Here is a 26010-nt window from a genome sequence, read left to right as displayed (position 1 = left end):
TGCAATTGAGGAAACTGAGGCAGACATTGATTTAATGCCCAAGGTCCCACAGTTAGTAGGTGCTATCTGAATCATCTCCAGGCTATTGCTAGGAAGATCACCAGAAATGACCTATGAGGAAAGTCTGTTCTCTCTCTTCTCACAGCATCTTTCAGAAAACTCCGACTGCATTCTCAAGAGCCTTCTGGAGAAACAACAAAGGATTTTCAGAGATTCTTCACTCCCTGCCCAGCCACCCACTACAGCCATTTTCTTGCTTCCTTCTCTGGGGTTATACGCTCCTGACCACTAGATCCCCAAAGACCACATCCCAGGGCACTGTTCCTCCAGGCACTGGGACTCTCCCGCTTTGGCTGTCACCTTGATTCTTGGTGGCTGCATACAGAATGATGGAGGCCACTCTAAAGGCTGCGGCCAGTCCTGGGGCAGATCTGGTTGTTCAGCTCATCCCTGCCCCCCCCATCTCCTTGCCATTGACCCTGCCCAGTGTGAGTGTGCTGTACCCTCCGCCCTTACCCGCTTCACCTTGCTCTGCCAGCCATAATCAAATGGATCTCCCTTGTTTCTGGAAATGGTTTGTCAATTGCCTCTTTGCTGGCTCCACTCACCACGCCTTTGACTTCCTAGACCAAAATGCCCCCTTTGGCCACCATTGCCCTACACATGGCATCTTCTCCTCTTAGAACAGATGCTTCTTGAAGCCAGGGCCTGTGTGTGTGTGTGTGTGTGTGTGTGTGTGTGTGTGTGTGTGTGTGTGTGTGTGTCTGTGTCTGTGTCTGTGTGTCTGTGTCTGTATGTCTGTGTGTGTGTGTATCCTCTGTTCTTGCGATTGATATTGACTACATCATGGGAGTTTGGCAAATGGAACCTTCGTGACCCCAATTAGTAGAGAGTTGGTACATAATAAAAACACAATGGATGCTTTAATTTATTCCAAATGTTCATTCAAAGAAATAATCACTAGCATTTATACAGGTTCCACGATTTGCAAAGAACTTTGCCTGTTACTTCATCTGACCCACAAAGCAACTTTGTGAAGTGCAGGCTATTATTGATCCCTGTTTTACAGATGAGGGATCTGGGACAGAAAGAGGTTAAGTGGCTTGCAATTAGAGCCTCTTGGGCAGGATTTGAACTCAGGGCTTCCCGACTTCAACGCTAATGTTCTACCCATGGTGCCAACAGTTGCAAAGCCATTTAAAGGAAGGCGTGGCTTTTACTTTATAGCTGTAGAGGAAGGATGGGGACAGGGAGACACTCCATGCCATAAATCTTCAAGGAGACAAATTAAAACTCTAGCTAAGAACCACCACAATAGCTAGCATTTAGTTGTCCTGGACGGTCTGCAAAGTGTTTTACCAGTAGTACCCCTCTGACCGGAAGGGGAAACTGCTCAGAAAAGATGGTGCTCAGGGGGGGATGGGCGGCCCAGGAAAGGGCGGGTTTCCTCTCCTTATAGATCGTATATGGATAGCCGGGTATACTGGGGAATTCTGGCGGAAATTCTCCTTCATGCACCCCTGAGGTCTCTCTTAACTGAAATTCTCTATTTACTGAAAAGACACTTCCGATTGCCACTAGCTAGTTGGGCGTTTGGAAAGGCAACATGCTTGCCCCACTGGCAGGCAGCGGGCCTCCCTGGGTGAGCCGCGGCCCTCAGGGGCTCTGAACCCTCTCAGCAGCCCTCCTTGGGGCCGAGGGCACCCCGTGGAGAGATGTGGGGTGGGGTCGATGGCCCAAACAGACAGGAGAAAAAAAGTCTTTCCCAGACAAACCCTCATTTCAATTGAAGCCAAGTGTATGGAGCAGGTCTTTGTGCGGGAGCCCGGCCTAGGCCTGTGCACCTCTGAAAGTAGTCCCCAGTGGAGAGCAGGCCCCAGCCACTGGCTCCCTCTACATGTGTTTACAAGTCTCTGCAGAGCAGGCCCACTCTAACTCCTCACTCTGGCACTGCTAGAGGCTGCTCTGTTTCCCAACAGGGCAAGGAAAGATCTCTGGCTGATATTTCTGTCAATTCAAAATAGTGACAAGATGGCGGCTCTCGCCAGCTCATGAGCGGGATTCCCATCCCTAGATCACGTGGCCAGCTTCTTGCCAGAGACCATGATCTTGGCAGCCCCGCCCAAGAAAGCTCGGGGCCCTGCGCTGGGAGAGTCCGCCTCCCTGGTGTCTCCCTTCCAAAGGCGCAGGCAGACACACAGGCCAGAGGCTCCAGTTGTCAGTCAGCTCCGCACCGCCCACTCCCTGGCTGCATGTCAGAGGTAGGCTTCAGGCCATGCTGGTGGATCGGCATTTTATTTATAGAAAATTTGAAATGGGAAGATGAGAAGAAGAGAGGAGGGGAGAGGGGAGGAGAGATCAAAGGCAGGTGTCCGAGGAGGACAGCACAGTCCCCGCTGGCCTATCTTGGTGAGAGAGCCCTGGGAAAATCCATTTTCACCCTTATTTCCATGCTGCATTCTCAGTGCTGAGACTCCATAAAGCACTGTTTCCTGCCCCTCCAGAAAAAGAGAAGACGGGAATCACTATCACCCTCCAACTGATACCAAAGCAAGGATAGTTCCATGGAGGAAAACAAAGGAAGTCACAAGACCTTCACACTAGGCATAAGGGGCAGCGGGGTGGCACAGGAAAAAAGAGCCAGGTCTAGAGACAGGAGTCCCTGGGTTCACATCTGGCCTCAGATACATACTAGATGTGTGACCCTGGGCAAGTCACTTCACCCCCACTGCCTAGCCCTTACTGCTCTTCTGCCTTGGAATTAATACATAGTATTGAGTCTAAGATGGAAGGTGAAGGTTTTTTTACAAATAAAAATAACAATGAGCCTAAGCTTTTCCAGGGAGAGAACTGCAACTTCTTCCTCTCATGACAAGTCAGCAAAGGATTTGACTGTTAAACCTAATGTTTTTAATGTAGTCCTTGCTGCTCTGAACTCAGAGTTGGCTTAGAGATTGGGGAGGCCAAGAAGGCCCAATGAAGTTACAAGGGTCCCTCTTGGGTTCTCAATCAGCTATTCTACTGCCATGGCCCATGTAGCAAATAGGAATCTGGACAAGTGCTCTCCCCATCTCCCCACAGCAAGCCAGCAAAGGGCTTCAGTCGCCCCTTCCTTGTTTTTCCATCCCATTCCCTGTTAGATTATAAGCTCTTCGAGGGTGGGGACTATCTGGGCTCTCTTTGTATCCTCACTGTTTAGCACAACGCCTGGTAGGCACGTAATAAATCTTTATTGATCAATTCAGAATTCCATTTAGATGACTAATTTTCTGCAAAGCAAACTGAACCATATCTTCCATTCTTAGTTCACAGAAGGGAAAATCTGCCTTAAAGCCTTCAAATACTGTTTTTCTCTGACAGGTCTTCTTGCTAAAGCAGCCATGGGCTTTGATTACTCTGACTTACAGAGAACATGATTTTGGCCTTGAAATTCAGTAAGTGTCTGTTTAGAATAAATGCTGAACTTGAACTTCAGGGAACACACATAACAGCAGTTCAGAAGGTCCAGATGGATGTCATGCTGTCAATCATTTTCTTTCTAAATAGTACCTCCCTTTATGGAGGATTTTTTCAAAAAATACATTTTCATGGGAAGAGCTCTAGATTTGAAATGAGAAAGCTTAGGTTCAAATTCTGCCTGTCAATTACATGTTTAGGTGTTTAATAAATGTTTGTTAATTGATTGATAATTGTAGCAGTCCACCCCTAGCTATGGGCAAGGGAAACAGTTAGTATGTACAGATTGTCTTAGAAGAGAGCATGCTCAGTCTTGAGCATGCTCAGTCTTGCGCATGGTTGGGAAAGCCTATGACCCTTGACCCCAGCTTCCCCCAGGTTAGGTGGGAAAACAGGTTTCTTTGTGCTCACCTGGCTAAGAGAAACCACACCTATACCTTGTCGTTAACCAATGATAATCATCCCTATGTATTGTGTATATTTGCATATCAAAGAGATTAAATACAGGACCACAGCAGGCTCTGCCCTCTCTCTTCCCTCTCTCTTTCTCTTGGATCTCAGCTCTCACTGATGCCTGTCCTTGCTGGAGCTTGGCCTCTGGCCAAGCTCCATCTTTGATTCCTTTCCTTATCTACCTCTCCCACCTGGGACCTGGCCTACGGCCAGGCACTTTCTTCTCTCTATCATGTCTCCGACCTGTGTGGTATTAAATTTGGATCTTTGGACGGGTATAGGCCTTCTGAGTAGTCCACTGATTGGAGTTTTTGCTGTGGCTCCTTGATAATTAATAAGGCCTGGATTTCTGACTCATTCCTGCCACCTCATATCTCTAAGTTGGCTCCATCATCCCCCTCGCGGCATCCAGAACTTCTATCCTTCCTCTATCTTACTACCTTGAGGCTTCTCGCTGGATCGGGAAGCTTCAATAATTTAAGAAGGAAGGGAGAAAGGAAGGAAGGAAGGAAGGAAGGAAGGAAGGAAGGAAGGAAGGAAGGAAGGAAGGAAGGAAGGAAGGAAGGAAGGAAGGAAGGAAGGAAGAGAGGGAGGAAGAGAGGATGGAATGAAGGAAGGGAGGAAGGGAGGAAGGGAGGGAGGGAGGAAGGAAGGAAGGGAGGGAGGGAGGAAGGAAGGAAGGAAGGAAGGAAGGAAGGAAGGAAGGAAGGAAGGAAGGAAGGAAGGAAGGAAGGAAGGAAGGAAGGAAAGAAGGAAGGAAAGAAGGAAGGAAGGAAGGAAGGAAGGAAGGAAGGAAGGAAGGAAGGAAGGAAGGAAGGAAGGAAGGAAGGAAGGAAGGAAGGAAGGAAGGAAGGAAGGAAGGAAGGAATGGAATGGAAAGAAGGAAGGAAGGGGAAAAGGGAGGGAGGGAGAGAGGGAGGAAGGAAGAAAGAAGACATTTAATAAAGGTTTACTATGTTCCAGGCACTGTGCTAAGTTTATAGAGTCACAAATATAAGCAAATAAGACAGTCTCCACCCTCAAGGAATTTATATTATAAAGTGGGAAAGCAACACCCAAAGGTAGTGAAGAAGAGGGGAAGGAGGTGAGAAAGGGGAAGGTATTTGTAAGCACATAACAGCATAGTTTGGAAATGACTGGGAAATCATGGAGTGCCCTAATTCTTGGCAAGACAAGGTGAAGGCTCAACCATCAGAACCAGGGCTCAAGAGAAGAGTTCAGGATTGGATGGAGAGGCAATAAGGAAGCAGAGTGTAATTCACAATTTTTGCACCTGGCATCAGGAAGGGATATCCCTCAAATATGGCCACCAGGAGACATAGTTCTAAACTTTTGAAGAAAAAGTACCCCTAGTACAAAGCTTATACTATATCAAGCAGAGAAATGCACATACCATGGGACTGTGGTGTCAAACCCTTATAAATTCCCCATCTTGGAACAAAACCCTATAACCCTGCCCTAGTGATAACTACAATTTAGTTATGCAAAGTAGAACTTCTGAGTGTCAATAGCTTCTGTCACCTAATTGTATTTTTCATGAAAGATTCCAGGATTTAGAGATAGAAAGAATGTTTGAGATCCTCTGATCCCTATTTCAGAGCAAATAAAAAGGGGGAGTTTTCTTCTTTGATAAAGTGACATTTGCTCACCTGAATCTTAGAGCTGTGTTCCCATTACCACTATCATTTGCACTATCAGAGCTAACAACCACTGCTCATATGGACCCCAGAATTTAAGAGTTGGAGGGGACCTTGAAAGCAATTTAGTCTAGCCCATACATGAAAAGAAATTCTCACTATAAAGTATACCCATCCTCCAGCCCCTGCTTGAAGACCTTTAAGGAGGACGACTCTCATATCTGACATGGAAGCAGACCATTCCATTTGGAGGCAATTCTAATTGTTAACAAGTATTTCCTGACATTAAACTTGTTTCACCTCTTTTATGCCTTCTGAGGCCAAGCAGAATAACTCTAATCAGCTATCATGTCCCACCTGAGTCTTGTGTTCTTCAGACTGAACATCCCTACTTCCTTCAACTGATTCTCATACAACATGAATTTGAGGAACGTCTCTGTTCTGGTTACCCATGTCTGGACACTGTACCTTATACATGTTCTTCTTAAACCATGGCATACAGAACTGATCCTAATAACCCAGATAAAAACTTATCATGGCAGAGTACAAAGAGATCATCACCTCCTTCTCCCTGAAAGTTATGTTTCTCTTCAAGAAACTCAAACTCGTATTCACTTTTTTATTGGACACTGCTGATTCATATTAATCTTGCATTCCACTTAATCCCCCTGACCCTTATTCAGACAAAATGATGCTTAAAGATGCCTCCCCTATGTAATGCTAGGGAATTTAATTTTCTGAACCTGTTAATAGGCTTAGCAAAAGCTCTAACCCTTTCAAGATCTTATTGGATTCTGATTCATTCACCCAATGGGTTAGTGAGCCCTTCCAACTTGGTGTCACCCCCAAATTCCATAGACATCTTCCCTATGCCCTTCTCCAAATCATTGATAAAAATGTTGAATAGCACCAAGAACAGATCCCTGGGGCACTCAATTGAAGATTTCCTTGCCAAGGTGACATCAAATCATTAATGACGACTCTTTAAGTAGAGTCATTCAACCATTTCCAAATCCATCTAACTGTATTGCTTTTTAGGCCACATCTCTCCATCTTTTCTCAAGAACAGTATGAGCTATTTTATCAAATACATGGCTAAATTCTAGGCAAATCTTATCTATAGCATTCTCCTCATCTTCTAGTTTAATAACCCCGTCAAAAAAAGAAATAAGGTTAGTCTGGCATAACACATTCTTGATGAAGTCATGTAGCTCTGTGTAATCACCACTTCTTTTTCTGGGTGTTTATCATTCTCCATCCCTTGAAGGATCCAATCTAGAGTTTTCTCAGGAATAGGTCTCACAGGAGGGTTTTGATATAATATTTAATTCACAAAAATAATTATTATTTTTAATACTTACTGTTCCTGGCTCAAATCGGAAACTGATGAGAAGTAAGATCTGGGCCACCAGAATGGCAAAGGATAAGTTGGCATGGATATGGTAGCGCTGGTTTCGGATGGTACTGACTGAGCTGGAGGAGGGAAAATAAAGCCAAGATTACAAATCAGAGTAAGAGCATAAGTCTCCTGATGCATTCCTGATTATAAGATCATAGAATCATAGATCTAAAGCTTGAAGGGACTTTGGAGACTATCTAGGCCAAACTTTTCATTTTACAGATGGGAAAACTAAGTGAGCCCAAGGGAAGGGAAATGATTTGCCTACAGCTATTCAAGCAGTTAATATCAGAGGCAAAATTTGAACCCAAGTTCTCAGATCTATTGCAATAGCGAGTCATTCACCTTGCCAAAGATAATGTTTTTTTTTTTCAATTGGTTTCATTAAAAGCTGAAAATAAACTACCATAACTACCAGCCCCTAATTATCCAAGGACGAGATGTTCACTTCAGTTTTGGAGACATTCTGGGTGTTCCAAACTAGACATCTATGTGCCTCAGGACACAAAGTCCACTCTGTACAAGAATAGCATGTTCCAGGCCCAAGAGTGAGTCCTTTTGAACTCTGCAAGGCTGCTTTGACTCGACCATCAGGGACATCTAGTCGCCACCCTTCCCAAGGAGCAGGATGACAAGGGAGGATGTGCCCCTAGAGTGCTTGCTTTTGTTTCCTTTCCCTATTAATCCAGGATGAATACATTGGAGAAAGAAAAAAGCCAAAAGAAATCAGCCATGAGTGGCCCTGTCTAGTCTCTCCTGAGTAATTTGAAAAGACAGGCAGGCTCTGAGAGGCAGAGCGGGGCAGGGCAGGGGCATGCATCACTCTAGGAATAACCCTTATCTGTATGCAAAAAAAGAAGCATCACCGAACTGCAAATCAATCCATGAAAATGATGAAGTACTGTCAGTGGGGCCAGGAAGGGCAAGGAACTAACTTGCCTGATTCCCCACCATATAACCTGGAGTTACCTGATGCCAGATAGCAACACAGCGCTTCAGAATTCCCATTTACGCCAACATCCAGGAAACCCCTGGTCTAATTAACAAGGGGATCTGGTTCAAATCCCATCTGGGCTACTTGCTACCTGAGCGGTCTTGGGCGAGCTACCAGCATTCTCTGGACCTCAGGTTCTCCACATATAAAATGAAAAGTTCAAACCTCCGGGGTCTCCTGAAAGGGCACTCGTGGCTCTAAAATTCTGTGTAATAAGGGCCCACTTGGCTCTGCTGTTCTCTGTTCTGGGTCCCTCTGGGATCCTGCTTTCCAGTGACATCCAGGTCATAAGATTTACAGCCGTAAAAAGCCAAAAAGAGATTCTATCCAGTCCATTTGGAAGGTATTCAGAGGAGGACCACAAAAATACAGAAGGATTTTGACGTCATGGAAAGTGGCTCAGTGGATAGTGTTAGACCTGAAGTCAGGAAGACCTGAGTTCAAATATAGTCTCAAGCCCTGGACAAGTCACTTAACCTCTGCCTCAGTTTCCTCATCTGTAAAATGGGGATAATAATAGCACCTACCCAGGATCTCAGAATGTCAGAATTGGATCCTCTACTTCAATCCACACCTGACCATTCTTCAACTTACCCAACAAACCTTTCCTTGGAAACCTTGTCATGAGGATCAAATGAGATAATAATTGTAAAGTGCTTAGCACAATATCTGGCATATTGCAAGCACTATATAAATGCTAGTTATTATTTGATTATTATTAGCTGTGTGATCCTGAGCAAGTTACTTCATCTCCCTCTGCCTCAGTTGCCTCTTTAAATTGGAGATAATAATGACACCTATCTCCTTGGGCTGTTGAAAGGATCTAGTGAGATAATAGATGGATATTATTGGATATTGGATATGGATATTGGATAATGGATAATATAAGTAAAGTGCTTTGGAGTAGCTAAGTAGGTCAGTGGATACACAGTCAGCCCAGAGTCAAGAAGTCCTGGATTCAAATCTGACCTCAGACACTTCCTAGTTGTGTGACACTGGAGAAATCACCTAACCTTGACTGTCTAACCCTTACTGCTCTTCTGCCTTAGAACTAATCTAAGACAGAAGGCAGACAAACAAACGAATGAATGAATGAATGAAGAGCTTTGCAAACCTTAAAGTGTTATATAAATGTTAGCTACAATAATGAAGAAGATCATAATGATGCTGTATGATGATTCCATTGTTTGATAGAATTGGGGTTATTCAGCTAAGAGAAGAAAAGATTTGTGCTTCTTTTGGGGGGCAGGAGGATGAAGGATGGGGGCAGGATATTACCACTTTCCCTTCTAGCCAAGCTGACCCACTTCTTGTTCCCTCCCCATGACAGTTTATCTCCTGTTGCACAAGCTATCCCCCAGTGCCTGGAATGCATAAAAGTCCTCCTCAATTCCGCATTTTAGAAAACCTAAATCCCTTCGAGACATCTCTTGAATGAAAAACTCTCTACTATTTAGAGTTGTCCCAAATTGGATGGCTGCCACAGGTAGTGAGTACCCTGTCATTGCAGGTTTCTAAGCAATGGTTTGTCAGGTAAGTTGAAGAATGGTCAGGTGTGGATTGAATTAAAGGATCTAACTGACATTCCGGGATCCTGGGACCACCCCCACCCCCACCCCCACCCCCTGCCATTTAAAAGATAAGGAGCCAAGATGGAGACAGAAGTCATGGCCCAAGGTCATATGGCTGAAACTCAGCTTTCCCCAGGAGATCTTTCCTGGGAGATGGTCTTCCATTTACACTGTATACTAAACAACATAACTGCTTGCATATTGGCTCCTCCAATAGAATATGAGGTCCTTGAGGGCAAAGACTGTGTCTTTACCTTTTGTTACATCCTTAATTAATCAATTAATAATAATAATTGTAAGCCCTTCCTTAATAATAAGTTATTATTAAGGGGCAGCTGGTTAGTTCAATGGTTAGAGAGTCAGGCCACAAAATGGGAGGTCCTGGGTTAAAAAAAAAACCACAGACACTTCCTAGCTGTGTGACCTTAGGCAAGCCATTTAACTCCCATTGCCCATCCCTTTCCGCTCTTCTGCCTTGGAATTGATACACAGAATCTGATTCTCAGACAGAAGTTAAAGGTTTATTAAAAAACATTTTAATAATAATAAATAATAAAAATGACTAATTGACATAGCAAGTAATAGACCCTAGATTGGAACTTAGTCCCAAATTCCAGTACTCTTTCTATCTTTCCATGTTAGTGAGAGCAGTTTACTACCACTAATAATAATCATAATAATAGCTAGCATTTCTATATCCCTTGCCATGTGATAAGCACTTTACAATTATTATATGATCCCCCAAACAATCCAGGGGGTTGTTTTGTGCCATTTGTGCTATTATTATAATATTAATATACATTATTATATATTATAATATTATATTGTACATTATATATTATTATATAGATATATTATCTATAAATATATGTTTATATATAATTTATACATAATAAATTATGATAAAAATTAAATTATAATTATATGTATTTTAATATATGTTATTATAATCTCTATTTTGCAGATGAGGAAACTGAGGTAAATTGAAAGCAAAAGTCTTGCCCAGGGTCCTACAGCTATCTGTGGCAGGTCAAATTTGAACTTGGGTCTTCCTGACTCTAGACCCAGCATACAATGCATCTAGCCACCCCAAATAGCAAATAAGGTTTTTTCCAGATTTTCTCTCCCATCCCATCTGGACTGATCCTCCATTTTCAGTGCCTGGCGCTTCCATACTCCTAAAACTTGTTTCCTAGTGGCTGGCCCAAGAAATTCTGCTACTGCTTCCCAATCGCTTCCCCTATCCATCCTCCTTCAGCCAAGAAAAGAGAGAGAGAGAGTGAGAGAGAGAGAGAGAGAGAGAGAGAGAGAGAGAGAGAGAGAGAGAGAGAGAGAGAGAGAGAGAGAGAGAGAGAGACTCTGTACTATAGCGGGGTGTTAAATAGTCCTTACAGAAGTGGGACTCCTTTCTCTGCTACTATTCAGATGTTAATAAAAGCGCCATCCTTTCCCCTGCATCAGGCAGCTCTGAGAGGCAACATGCACGCTGCATTTCTGGTGAGCGAGCAGCCAGGCCAAATCTTTTCTCTGCACATTCTTATTCTTGAGTCTTTCCGTCTCCGTTTCTCCCCACTTCCCCATTTATTCCTGATACACAGAGGGAGGAACTCAGATCCCATTAAGGGACAGCATCCATGATGCTATTGCCACCTCCCAATGGGAAGACCCCGGCATTTGATTGTCCTATTCAGGCATTCGTGGGGAAGGAGTCCTGGGAGACACCTAGAAATGATCACTGACCTGAAGAGGCCCAGAATCCACTAACAGGGAGCTGTCTGGGATGGGGCAGAGGCCACACCGTCCTGACTGCAGAGGCCCAAAGTTGGCCAGGAGAGAGGAGGCTGGTGTGGGACAAAGGGATGGGGTGGGGATCTCCAGAATCTTTAGACTTGACCTGGACTGGGTTTCCCAGATAACACTAGAAAGGGAAGGAGAGAGGAAACAGAGAAAAAGAAGGCAGTGGAGAAAATGTCTGAGCTTGGTGAGATTTTTGAAATCCTACAGTATGAATCTCATAATAAGGAGCATTTATATAGTGCTGTAAGGTTTGCAGTTAAATCCACGTATGTAGGTGGAAAGAGAGACAGTGAGACAGTGGGGAGAGAGGGAGGGAGAGAGACAGAGACAGAAAGGAAGAGAGAGAGAGAGAGAGAGAGAGAGAGAGGGGGGGGGAGAGACAGAGACAGAGAGAGAGAGACAGAGACAGAGAGAGAGACAGAGAGAGAGACAGAGAGACAGAGAGAGAGACTGAGAGAGAGAGACAGAGAGAGAGAGGGAGAGAGAGACAGAGAGAGACAGAGAGAGAGGGAGAGAGAGAGACAGAGAGAGAGAGAGACTGAGAGAGAGACAGAGAGGGAGAGAGAGGGGGGAGGGAGAGAGAGAGAGGGAGAGAGAGAGAGGAAAAGAAAGAGAGATAAAGAATGGGGAGACAGACAAAGAGAAAGGGAAGGAGAAAGGGAGGACAACAGAGACAGAGAGGGAGAGAGAGAAGGAGAGGGAGAGAGAGAGAGAGAGAGAGAGAGAGAGAGAGAGAATATTGTTCATTTGTTTTTCAGTTATTTCCATTGAGTCTATTTGTTTGTTTCTTTGACAGAGATATTAAAGTGGTTTGTCATATTCTTCTCTGATTCATTTTACAGATGAAGAAACTGAGGCAAACAGAATTAAGTGACTCACTCAGGGTCACACAGCTAATAAGTGCCTAAGACCAGATTTGAATTCAGGAAGATGCTTCTTTCTAACTTCAGGCCTGGTTCTCTGTCCACTGGATCACCCAGCTGCCCCATATATATATATATGTGTGTGTGTGTGTGTGTGTGTGTGTGTGTTTCTGTATTTATATGTATATATGTGTATATATTATTAATATAAAGTTATATATGAATATTATATATATATATGTTTGCCTCCGTTTCTTCGTCTGTAAAACAAGCTGGGGAAGAAAATGGCAAACCACTTCAGGATCTTTGCCCAGCAAATCCAAATGGAGTCACAAAGGGCTGGACACACCTGAACAGCAATTGTGTTGCTGCTAGAAGCTAGGGATACAAATGCAATAAGTGAAGCAATCACCACCTTCAAAGGGCTTACATTCAGACACAATTAGAGTAATTCCCATTCTCCCTCACAGAGCAGCTTGAGTTCTCCACAACTCTTGCTGCCATTCCAGCCCATGTCCTTCTCTCCTGGGCATCGAAGGAAGACTTCAAAATGGCTCAGAGATTCAGGGCAGGAAAGAGCTTAGAGGTCCTCTGATCTGGTCCTTCATTTTGCAGATGAAGTCTGGGGCTTAGCGAGGGCAGTGACTTGCCCAAAGGCACACAGATAGTATGTATCCGGGTTGGGATTTTAACTCCAGAGCTTCCAAGACCAGTCTTTTCCCATAGTACCACAGGGACACCCTGGGGCCATTTTCCTCACTCTGATGGTAGTGCATGGCATTTCGCACAGTGCCTGGCACATAGTAGGTGCTTAACAAATATTTACTGAATGAATATATGAATGAAAAGTCACCAAGTCGGTATTTGAATTGAAGTTATCTGATTCCAGATCCAGCCTCCTTTTCCCAGCGCTGCTCCTTAGCAATGCTGACTACTCAGGGGAAACTGAGGCCCAGGGAGGTGACATGACCAGTTACACAAGTTTGCATTACAGGATGTTTTTTAGTTTTTAGATCTAAAGTTGTAAGAGATCTCAGAGGCTAACTAGCCAAACTCCAACATCTTGCAAATGGGGAAACTGAGGCCCAGGGAGGTGATATGCCCAAAGTTACACAAATTTGCATTACAGGATGTTTTTTAGATTTTAGATCTAGAATTATAAGGGACCTCAGAGGCTAACTAGTCAAACTCCAACGTCTTTCAAATGGGGAAACTGAGGCCCCAAGGAGGTCAGATGCCTTCCTCAAAATACACAGTTATAAATGGCTGAACTCAGACACAAACCTTTCCCCAATGATTAAACAGTGGGAGAGTACATCCAAAGATGCTGCCAGTAAATCACCCGGTATTTATTTAAAGGTGCCCATATCCGGAAATTAAAAGTAATTGGGGACCAGCTAATGATCTGTGACCAGTGCATATGGAGAATGTAATTAAGGGGGTTCCAGGTGCTCATCACTTGGATGTTGCCAACCCCGCTGAACCCGCCAAGAATGGCGGGCGGGCGGCCACTCGCGTCTGCAGCCGAGATTCCGGGGGAACGTTTGCTCAGTCGATAGAAAGTGAAAATGACTCACGACAGCATAGCGAACGTGACCAGGGTGATGGTCAGGCAGAAGATGGAGAAGGAGCAGCCGACATAACTGATGGATGAGAGCGCCACCTGGTGTCCTGGGGTCAGCTGCGCAGAGAGGGGGAGCCAAAAAAGGAAGATGAGTTAGTGAGCGGGCTGGACAGAGACGCGGATGTTAGAAGCCCCCCTCGGGTCCCCGCCCCGGAGGAAGCCCCTCTCCCCACACACAGGCAGGGGTCCCGTACTTTCGCCTGCCCCTCTCCCCCGGGAGACGGCCCAGAAAGGGACTCCATGTGGGTTCCAAGGCAGAAGGGCAGCAAGGGCTAGGCAGTGGGGATTACGGGACTTGTCCAGGGTCGCCCAGCTAGGAAGCGTCCGAACCCAGGCCCTCCCATCGCTTGGGGTGGCTCTCTATCCACGGAGCCCCCTGGCTGCCCCTGCTCTAAGCCAGGGGTGCTGCCCTCGTTTACGCGGCATCTGAAGCTTTACAGAGCATGTAGCACGAGGTACCATTTTCCCTGTCCAAGCAAGGCTTGGGGCTTAGGGGAATTCAGTGGTTTGCCAATATTGGGTCATCAAACTGGTTAGGAATTGGAGGGCAGAATCCAGCTAGTTAACAACCCACGATCACACCACTAGTTAATGAGAGAACATGGTCTAAACCTCAGGACTCCTTGGTTTGGTCTCTCCTCCACGTCATTTCAGTCACTCTTCATGACCCCATTTGCAGTTTTCACGGCAAAAATACCAGGCTAGTTTGCCGGTCCCTTCTCCAGCTCCTTTTACCAAGGTGGAAACGGAAACTAACGGACAAGTGACTTGCCCAGGATCACACGGCTAGTAAGAGTATGAGTTTAGAGTTGAACTCAGAAAAATGAGTCTTCCTGATCCCAAGCCCACCACCACCACACCATTAATATGTGACTATCCTATTCAATTCAATAAGTGCTAATTAAGTATTGACTATATATGGGGCACTATTCTGGGATTAGGAAATATCAGAAGAATGAAACACTCTAGACTTTTCGATCTACTGAGACTAAATAATATGGCTCCTCTCATACAACTGGGTTTGAAATCAGAGAACTTGGGTTTATCACACTAGCTCTGGTATTTAGAAACTGTGTGACCCTAAGAAAGTCACATAACATCTCTGGGCCTCAGTTTCCCTATCTGCAAAATGAAGAGGCTGGACTGGAAGTCCTCTCAGGTCTTTCCCAGCTCTAGAGCTATGACAATAGAACCCCAGAGAATGTCCATGTTTGGATCAAAAGCAACTGAGAGGAGCTAATTGCTAGAGAGTACAGAACTAGCCAAGGTAGCTCATTCCTTCTTTATATAAATACTTCTTTACAAATTCATCCATCAATCAGCAACCATGTATTAAGCGCCTATGAAGTACCAGCCATTGAGGAAAACAATATTATTCTCATTATGTTTAACATAGCACCTTAAGTTTTGCAAAGTGCTTTGCTTCTGTTACCTTATTTTATCCACAACAATCTTGAAAGGTGAATGTTATTATTAGCCCCATTTTATAGAGGGGTAAAACAAGGCAGACAGAAGTTCCCCAATTAGTCCAGGGTCACACAGTTACTAAGTATTTAAAGCAGGACTTGAATTCAGGTCTTTCTGATTCAAAGGTCTAGTATTTATCCACTAGGCTTCTGTCCAATGATGAAGAAATACGTATATAATTATACACAAAGTACATATTTGAAGGAAACCAGATTTTAAGGGGTGGGAGTAAGAAGAACATGTGCACAAGGTGTGGGGTACAGCCTGTGCAAAGCCACAGAGATGGGCCAGACAGAGGATGGTATGTAAAGAGGAGCAAGGATGCTTGGCCTTAACCATTCAATACTCAAATCTACCCTAACTTGATTTCAGAATCCTATGAATGGTTTAATTGGAGGAGGGGGTAATCTCCAGTACCTAGCACAGAGCTAGCTTACACATGACTAGAAGAATTAGTATTTATTGTTCTCCATGTACAAGGAGGCAGCTAGGTGACTTAATGTATAGAGTGCTAGATCTGGAGTCAGGAAGACTTGAGTTCAACTCTGACCTCAGGCATTTAGAAACTGTGTGACTTTGGGAAAGTCACTTAACCCTGTCAGTCTCTGTTTCCTCATCTATAGAATTGGGGCTGCTCTGGAAAAGAAAATAGCAAACCATTTCAGTAACTTATTTTCCAATAAAACCTCATGAACAGTATGGTTTGCAGGGGTGAAATCTGACCTCAGACATTTCCTAGTTTATGTGAGCCTGGGCAAATCACTTTACCCCAATTGTGTAGCCCTTAATGCTCTTCTACCTTGGAACCAATACATAATATTGATTCTTATGTGGAAGAAAAGGGAAAAAGAGGAAAGAAGGAAGGAAGGAAGGAAGGAAGGAAGGAAGGAAGGAAGGAAGGAAGGAAGGAAGGAAGGAAGGAAGGAAGGAAGGAAGGAAGGAAGGAAGGAAGGAAGGAAGGAAGGAAGGAAGGAAGGAAGGAAGGAAGGAAGGGAGGGAGGGAGGGAGAGAGGGAAGGAGGGAGGAAGGGAAGGAGGGAAGGAAGGAGGGAGAGAAAGGAAGAAAGAGAGAAAAGAAAGAAAGGAGAGAAAAGAGAGAGGGAACGAGGAAGGGAAGAAGGAAGGAGGAAACCACTCTCATCTCAAGGGGCTCACAGTGCCAGGTACACAGCAGACATTTAGGTGGTGCAGTGCCTAGAAAACTTGATCTGTAATCATGAAAACCTGAGTTCAAATTTGACCTCAGGGGCTTTCTATCAGGGTAAGTCATGCCACTTCTGTCTGTTTTAGTTTGCTCATCCATAAAATGAAGATAAAAATAGCATCTGCTGTGAGGATAAAATGAGATAATAGATATAAAGCACTTTGCAAGTCTTAAAGCTCTATATGAAAGCTACCTATCATTATTACAATTACATCAGGGTGGGGGAAGAAAGAGGGAGGGAGGGGAAGAAGGGAGAGAGAGGGAGGAGGGAGGAAAGAAGGGAGGTGGGGGGAGCCTCACTGTGCCCCAGACCTGAGCAGCTCCAAGAGGAAGCAGGTACCCAGACAGTCCAGGCTCTGTTCCTAACTGGGGGGGGGGGGGGGGGCTTGTACCTCAGCCCCCTTTCCCCCAGTCCAATGATTCAGAGAGAGGCAGGAACAGTCTCTGGGAGCACAAGTTCTCCCCCCCCCCCCCCCATCATTTAAGGGAATCGTTGCTATTGAAGCCTGTCTTCTGGAGCAATTGGAGAATCAGCGGGGGAGGGGGGGGGGAGAGGGGGGAGTGTTAGTCGATGGGATAACCTAATAGCCCTTTACTCCTGCAAACGTACGCATTCCTTCCCTGTGTAAACCAGTCGCCCACAAGAGCAGTGCGTTCGGACCCCAGGGGAAACCTCAGTTCCATACATAGGGATGGGGTTTAGAAGCAGCTGAAATGGGGCACAGGGACATGCCACAACCCACCCCATCCCAAACCCCTAGCTCCCTGCTGATTCTAAAACCACCCCAGTTTCCATGGGCCGGGCTGCACATTTTCTGTGGAGCTGGCGAATTTCGAAGAACCCTGGGGCTCCGAGGCAGGCGACCATGGAGGAGACGATGAAGGCGCTGAGAAATGCAGCGGGAGGGAGACGGACAACTGTTGCTATGATACGGGAGCTTGTTCAGAAATGGGATGCAGCGCCGCCTTTGTCTTGGCCCTAGGATGCTTCCCCCCCGGGAAACAAAGCAGATGTCTTCCTGGCAGGCACAGCTTCAGAGCCGACATGATCGCGAGCAGGCAGAAAGGCTCTTCTGCTAAGTGCTGTGGGGTATCTGGACTATGCCAGGGACCCAGGATTTCTTTATCCTTAAATTAGTGTTAGGATAAGGAAGTCACTGAATGCCAGAACGGGAAGAGACCGTACTGGAAATGAGATCTCAGGTGGCCCTTTGCCTGAAAGCCTCAAATAAAGGAGTGTGATAGCAAATGGTAAACTGAGCTAGATTTAGAACGAAAAGTCTTGGGTTCCAATTAGTGCTCTCACTGACTTCCTGTGTGATCTTAAACAAGAAACTTAATCTCTCTGGGCTCTAGTCTCTTCCCCAGTGACACAATAGTGTCTGGCATATAGTAAGTGTTTAATAAATGTTTGGTGACTTAATAGAATTGGAATACATGGCTACAAATTCTAAAGTTATTGTCCTAAAATTCTATATTTTATTTATAATATTAATTGATATAATAATATTATAATTTATAAAATGTATTTCTTGTTATATATTGAATTAATTAAATTTAATATAAATCTTATACATAATATTTGTTCAGTGCTGTTTGATCATTTCAGTTACAGTCAGTTCTTCAAAACACCATGTGGGTTTTCTTGGCAAAAACAATGGAAGCCAAGGAAGGCCAACAGGGTTAAGGGACTTTCCCAAGGTCACACAGCTAGTAAGTGTCTGGCATTTGAACTCAAATCTTTAGAACTCTAGGCCCATTGCTCTATTTACTGAGATGCCTAACTGCTCCCCTACCTCAATTGTTAACATTTTCTCCCTCTTGGAAGAACTTTCTATCTCCATCCCTACCTATATATTGTAACTTCCTTCCTCTCCCCAACCAGAATGAAAGCTTCTTGAGATGGAGCAGAGAGATTGTTTCCTTTTCCTCTTGGGGTCACATGGCTAATCCACAGCATAGCCAAAATTCTGATGCAAATCTATACCTGTGAATTTTTTTTTACTTAAACCTGCTTAGTCTTTAGAAATTCTAGCAACCAGGAATGAATACACCCCTATTTAAGGATTAATTGTTGAGGATGATGGCCTATGACAGACATGTGCTAGCACGTGACAAATCAGGAACAACTGACAGACCCCTTGGGCTGTCCTAAATCAAGCTTAAGCTATCATTGGTACATGTGAGATGCAGGAAGTGATGTAAAGAACTGTCTATATATTTCACATCACTTCCTCTCTCTCTCTCTCATGTTGGCTCTTTCCATGTTGGGAGCTCGTGGCGGCATTCTTAGTGATTTAGTCTGATTCCTTTTTTTCCTTTACCTCCTAAAATGCTATCCTCCTAGGAGGCCCCTCATCTTGGAGGAGGTCTCATGATTGGAGCCAAGCTAGATTGAAAAGGCCCCTTGGCCTAGGCCTCTGAACTCCTATCTGGCTTGCCAGAGCAGACCAAATTTCTTTTCTCTCCCTCTTCTTAATTTCTTCCCTCTACTGTAATTCAACCACCATAGAAATCCCAAACTGAATTGAGTATTTTATTGGGATTGAATTAATCCCTGGTGACCACCAAAATAATATATTCAGTTAATAACCCCTAATTTTACCCCTTACATACCATGGCATCTTTCTACTGGCAGGCTTTCCTTTTTGGAAAATAGAGAGCACAGCTTCCAGGGTTAGGGAAGATAGGGAAAGCCCAGACTGGATTCTGCTTTCAACAGGTCCCCTCTGGAATATTATGTTCAAGTCTAGATACCACATTTAAAGAAGGATATTGAAAAGCCAGAAAGGGTTCAAAGAAGGGCAACAGGGACCTTGAGGGGCCTTAATTCCATGTCATGTAGAGATGGGTTAAAGGCAGGGGGTGTATTGGCAAATGTTTAACAGCTGACTCTCTAGAACAGTGGTTCTCTACCTTTCTAATGCCGTAACCCTGCAATACAGCTCCTCATGTTGCAGTGACCCCAAACCAAAAAACTATTTTGGTGGCTACTTCAAAACTGTAATTTTGCTACTGTTATGATTCGGAATGTAAATACCTGGTATGCATTTAAGTATTCTCATTGCTATAAATTGAGAGGTTGAGAACCAATGCTCTAGAAGGAAAAAAACATAGGTAGGGTTCTTTGAAATTTAACCTGCATTACTAACAGCTTCTCTGTCACTTTCTTAAGACTGAACAATCAATAAAACAATAAATCAGACCCTGATTTTGTAGCTTTTGTTTGTTTCTGAGATGTAAATGCTCACACTGAAAAAACCAGGGCTACTTAAGCTGAAGAAGAGAGGACTTTAGGAGGCTTTGAGAGTGACCTTTAAGTATTTGAAGGACTACCATTTGCAGGAGGGACTAGATTTATTCTGTTTGGTCTCAGAGGCAAGAACCAGGATCAATGGGTGAAAGTTGCAAAATAGGCAAATTTTGGTTTGATAATAGGAAAAAGACTTCCCAACCATTGGAAAGGTCCAAAGGAAGAATGGGTTGCTTTAAGAAGTGATGAGACCCCTTTCTTTGGAAGTCTTCAAGCTGAATCTGCAATTGGTTGGTTAGCTTACAGTAGGGAATATTTCCATATACAAGTAGGATCAGATGACTTGCTAAGGTCCCTTTTAGGAGGCAGCTAGGTAGCACAGTGGATATAGCGATGAACTTGGATCCAGGAAGATCTGAGTTCAAATCCAGGTGCATACACTTATTAGCTGAGTGAGCTTGGGCAAGTCATTTGACCCTTTTTTGCCTCAGTTTATTCATCTGTAAAATGAGCTGAAGAAGAAATTGCAAACCATTCTAGTATCTTTGCCAAGAAAACCCCAAATGGGGTCTTGAAGAGTTAGACTGAACACCATCTAACTGCCAGCTGTTTATCATCATCATTATTATTATTTCCTCATAATAACCCTAAGGTACAGCAAGTACCTATTCTACCATCTCAGAGAAATGTTGTGGCTTATCCAGGATCAGGCCACTAATTACATGGAAGGCTAGAGCCCAGCTCTTTATGGATTCAAGCCCAGTGCTCTTTCCACTACACCCCACTGCCTTGAATCAATGCCATCTTGCCCATGATATCTTAGGCTGCTGTACTCTCTTTGGGCCTGGGGCAGTATCAGTGAGTTAGCTTTCAAGGAAAAGAATGCTCGATGGTAGTGTGAAGTAGCTAGGAAACCATCCATCCATCCACTGATCTCCTGACCCCATGGAGCTAAAACCAGTCCAAACCAAGAACAAACAGGCATCCACCAGGAAGGAAACTGGATCAATAAAACCTTGTTGTGGGGAGAGAATCCTGGATATTGTAGGCAGGATGGACAGAAGTCAAAGAGATTAGCGACTGGCAGTCCAGTTAGGACAGTCCAGACAAATCGTGCTCACAGTCCTTACTTACCTCCTTGAGACAGTGAAACAACAATTCAACAATTCATCAAACATTTCCTTAGGTATTTTCTACATGCATGGCAAGAGGCATTGGCTTGTGCTACCTTGGAGCTATGGAGACCAGGGTTCAATTTTTGCCTTTGATTCATCCTGGCTACTTAACTATAAATAAGTCAAAAACCTCTTAGTGCTTTCAAGTGACTCTAAAAGTAATAGACTGAGTTCCATGACCTGTTTTGGTAGAAGGAGCTTCCATATCATTAAATCACAGGTTAAGATTGCAAATCCACCCAAGGGCAGAATGCTAGCCTGTAGGGATGTAAAGACAAAGAGAAAACCCTGTTCCTCCCCATACAAGGACTTTAAACCTCACCACTCCATTCACCAGTGAGAAAAGGAATGGTAAATAAGTGCAATCAATCATCATGTATTTGTTAAGCATCTCCTAAGTGCCAGAGGCAACTGGCTAGTGCCTTAAAGGTGCATAGAGTGCTGGGCTTTTAGTCAAGAAGACTCATCTTCCTGATTTCAAATCTGACCTCAGACACTAGTTGTGTGACTCTGAGCAAGTAATTTAATGCTGCCTCAGTTTCCTCATCTGTAAAATGGACTGGAGAAGGAATGGGCCAACCACATCTTTGCCAAGAAAACCCCAAATGAGATCACAAGCAGCAGACTTGTCCAAAGTCAAAGAAGTATGAAGGACCAAGAGCATAGATTCAAGTCATCTAGCTCCAAATTCAGGGCTGTTTTCCTTGCTGCCTACCCTACAAACAATGTTGCTGTCACCAGACAGGATCTTTAGGCCCAGAGCAACCAGCTCACAAGGGATGCCTCCATCCGATGCCTCAGTCTCCCCTTATTAGCAGAATGGGAATAATCATCCCTACCCTTTTACTAATCCACAAGATTTAATAATGAATCTACACACACACACACACACACACACACACACACACACACACACACACACACACACACACACCTGCTTCATTTTCCTCTTTTCTGAAGTCTGAAACTTGGACCTAACCATGATAGAGCTCAAGGGAGCCCAGCAGCCAAGCCTGGATCACTTGGTCATTTGTTTATGGTCCACAGAGAGTCTTGGCAAAGCCCTTTACCCCAGCTGAAGCATTTTCTGGCAGGAAACAGACCTGTTCCTTTTGCCCTGAATACAGAATACTTATAAATTTTTACTTTTTATTAAATGAAAATTCATATTAAAGCCCAAAATGAAGTTCTCCTGCTCTCCAATGAACCTAATGGAAAGTCAAGACTCACTCAAAAACTCAATCCCAGAGCCCACTTGGCCTGGAAGTCTCCATTATCCCCATCCCACCTGCCCCACCCCCATTTCCATGAACTCTTTTTTGCTGATTCTTGTTTCTATAAAAAGCCTCCAAGGGATTAAAGTCCTTCCAAATGCACTGCTCTTATTAAAGGTATTTGCTGGAAAGGATATTATGGCCAATGCTTCACCTTGGTTCCCTATTCAGTGTCTTGAAATTCAACAAATACATAGAGTTGGAGGAAGTATCTTCTTAAAGAAAGAGCATTACCACTAAAGCCCAAAGTCCAGGGTTCAAATTCTGGTATTTCCATTTACTACAAGGCAAGTCAGCCCACTAACATGGGCCTCCTCTATAATGGGAAAGTATTAGGCCGTTGTTGCTTTTGCTGTTCAGTCGCATCCAACTCTTCATGGCCCCATTTGAGGTTTTCTTGGCAAAGATCCTGGAGTGGTTTGCCATTTCCTTCTGCAGGTCATTTGACAGATAAGGAAACTGAGGCAAACAGGGTGAAGTGACTTGCCCAAGGTGACCCAGCTAGGTTTGCCATTTCCTTCCCTGGTTCATTTGAAAGATGAGAAAACTGAGGCAAACAAGGTGAGGTGATTTCCAGAATTGGTTAGTGTCTGGGACCAAATTTGAACTCAAGAAGATGATTCTTCCTGACTCCAGTGCTCTATCCACCATGTTCCTGGCCTCTAAAGTCACTTTCCAACTCTAGACCTAGTCTCCTAGGCTCTATACATTTACTTACTAGGCCACTATTACATGAATGCTACTGTACTAGGGTACTAAGGAGTGTAAAGACTAGGAAAAATAATTCCTGCCTTCAAGGAGCTTCTATTCTTCTGGACACTAGAATGACTGGGTTTTCTCCTTTATAATTGAGAAGTTTGGACTGGATGGTCACTGACTCTTCTTCCATCTCTATTATGAATTCAATTTGAATTGAATTCATAATAGAGATGGAGGAGGGCTTAGTAGCCTCTGTTAAGCACCTACTATGTCCTTGGTTCTTGGGCTCACCATGGAGGATACAAAAAGAGGCAAAAGACAGCCACTACCCTCAAGGAGTTTACAATCTAATGGGAGAGGCAAAAAAATCAAATGAAATTATGTATGGAAAGGGCTTTGAAAATTTCTCTTAAAGTACTATAGAAATGTGGGGTAGCTCATTCCTGGATTGGGAGTCAGGATTAGAAGTGGGAGGTCCTGGGTTCAAATGTGACCTCAGACACTTCGTAGTTGTGTGACCCTGGGCAAATTACTTAATCCCCAATGCCTCTAGCTCTTTTCACTCTTCTGCCTTAGAATCAACACATAGTATTGATTCTAAGATGGGAAAGTAAGGGTAAAAAAAATTAAGTATTATAGAAATGTGACCTGCAATTAATATTAGCATATACAGATCAATACTTCTTTTCTCCTTTTCTCTCTCTTCTCTTTCTTCTCTTCTCCTTCCTCCTCTCCCTTTTTCCTGCTTTCTCTCCTTCCCTCTCATTTCTTCTTTCGTTTTTCTTCTTTCTCCTCCTTCCTTCCTTCCCTTCTTTCCTTCCTCTGTATTTTCTTCTCTTTCTTCCTTTTTCCTTCCCTCCATCTTTTCCTTTCCCCTTTTATCCTTCCCTTCTTTCTTCTTTATTCCTTCTGTATCTCTTCCCTCCAGCTATGTGTAAATCTTAAGTGAAAACATGACAAGAGAAGGTCAGGTATGTTTTTAATCCCATTTTTCACAGTATTTCATGCACAGGAGTTGCTTTACAAATATTTCTGGTAGTAGTGTTTGCCTCTATCCTTCACTAGGACATCCATTTCCCTGAGGTAGGGATTGTGTTTTGGGTTTGTGTTTTTTTTTTTTTATATATCCATAGGGCAAAGACTCAAAATGATATCAAATCAAACTTAGGTATTTTTCCTAGATAATATTCTCCAGTTTGCAGAATACACAAGAACTATCAGATTGCAATCCAAAAGGTTTATCCTGGCAGGAAAGCTCTTTACTTAGATGGTGCAGAATCACAGAATCTCAGAGCTGCAAGTACCTCACTGACCATTTGGTCCCAACTATACAGGACCAAGACTCCTTTCTATGGGATTCTCAAGAATCATGCAATCTTTGCTTAATCAGTAAGGGAGGAATGAGGTCACCACAAAGGATCCCTATATCTGCTTTGCATAGCTATGATAAATGCTCTGAAGTTCTACTTGGAGGTTGTAGGAAGGCAGAATTTAAATACAAGGTCAGTAATCAATGTGGACACCTGTAAACCCTACAGACCCAGGACAGCTAGCTTGTGCTGACAGTACCTTGGGTGATAGATTTACAACTGGAAAGAAACACAGATGGTTAGAATCTTACGTTTAGGGCTGGAAGGGACCTCAGTCATTTGGTCTACAATCTCTCATTTTACAGAAAAGGAAACTGAGATCTAGTGAAAATGCCCAAGATCACCTAGATTCTTACTCACTGGAAAATCTGAGATTTGTACCCAGATCTTCTGATTCCAAATCAAGTGTGATTCCAGGATAACACACAGTCTTCATGTCCTATTTGCCATTAACCCCAGCCACTGACTTCTAGAATAATCTTCCTTCAATTCTTCTGAAATTCATCAAATAGGAAAGAAGGAGAGGAAGTGGGGACTGAGACAACTTCTGCCCAGATTCTAGCAGAAGAGGAGGGGAACTGGGGTTGTTCTGGGAAATGCCCTTTCCTCCTAAGATCTACCAAGTTATCTTTTTCCTTTTTTCAGATATAGTACCTTTAAGACTGTCCAATTTTTGAGGTAGGAGAAATGTGTGTGTGTGTGTGTGTGTGTGTGTGTGTGTGTGTCCATTCGCACGTGCACACGTGTGTGGGTTCAATTCTATAATTCATCCCAAAACAGCCATCTGTTCCATTTAGAATCCAGATTCTCATTTGAAAATGACCAAATAAAATAATGTTTAAATTGGAAAAAAAAAAAGAATCCAGATTCTCTTCTCCCTTTTCTCCCTTCTAAGATGCAAAATGAAACTGGGTATTAGCATTCATTCTGTGAGCTCTGGAGTGAGCAAACCCAGCCACAGCCTGGCCTTGCCCATCTGTAATTTTACCCCAATTCACTGTGATAAGTGGACAATTCTAATCTTTTACTGCCTCTTGCAATCAGAGGTGGGCTTTCCAGTATGTCCTGGCATGAATATAATGTTGTGAGCCCTACAGTTCCCATTCCTGCCCTAACCCAAAAAATGGTGGGAACCCCTCAACTCCACCTTCCTCTCCTCCTCCCCAACCATGTGATTGTCTGAAATAAACCCTGAAAGGGAGGCTTAAACCCAAATAGCTTAACAAGAAACATTTATTGCTTAAAAATCCAGAATCAATGGACCTTTGCAGTTTTACCTTTAAAGGGCAATCTGACTCTAATTAGAAGAGAAATGAATAATTAACTTTGGCAGGAGTAGATGGTCCAGAGACATGAAAATCCTGACCCCCACCAATGAGACAAATGTTTCTAATTGCCTCCAGGAAGGCTGTTCCGCCTGAGCCTGGTGAGGCCTTCTTTGAGTGAGACAATGTGTATATATAGCCTAATAATAATCCCACGTATTAGCTCCCCATATGCCCAAACATTTTGTTGAAAGAAGACTTCACAAATTAACATGTTGATTGCAGCTCCCTAACCTGGATTCTGGGGAGCCCAGAGACTTCTCCAAAGGATGGTGGGATGATGGGGTGAGATAACAGGGGGATAGGAGAAGAATAGCTCTCCACCCCCAGCATTTCCAACAGGGCTCTGCTGTTCTGAAATGCCTAGCTTGTAGCTGAGCAAAATATCCCAGCTACAGTGCAGAAAGGCATCTCCTCTGGAGCCCAACACCCTCTCCTGCAAAAGAAAAT

The 26010-nt window shown here is 43.8% G+C and overlaps 1 protein-coding gene across 1 annotated transcript in view; it reads right to left on the bottom strand.

Moving 5' to 3' along the window:
* ADGRD1 (adhesion G protein-coupled receptor D1) overlaps positions 1-26010 on the bottom strand; it is a 505347-nt gene that overhangs the window by 143333 nt on the left and 336004 nt on the right. The window contains exons 16-17 of the mRNA XM_056820949.1: positions 13748-13851; positions 6908-7019 (exon numbers count right to left, since the gene is read on the bottom strand). Of these exons, the coding sequence (XP_056676927.1) occupies positions 6908-7019; positions 13748-13851 (216 nt within the window). The remainder of the gene's footprint in view (positions 1-6907; positions 7020-13747; positions 13852-26010) is intronic.

This window comes from Monodelphis domestica, chromosome 3, assembly GCF_027887165.1.
Source record: "Monodelphis domestica isolate mMonDom1 chromosome 3, mMonDom1.pri, whole genome shotgun sequence".
Taxonomy (NCBI): Eukaryota; Metazoa; Chordata; class Mammalia; order Didelphimorphia; family Didelphidae; genus Monodelphis; species Monodelphis domestica.
The sequence above is the reverse complement of the archived record's forward strand: the minus strand, read 5'-3'. Positions and strand labels throughout refer to the sequence as shown.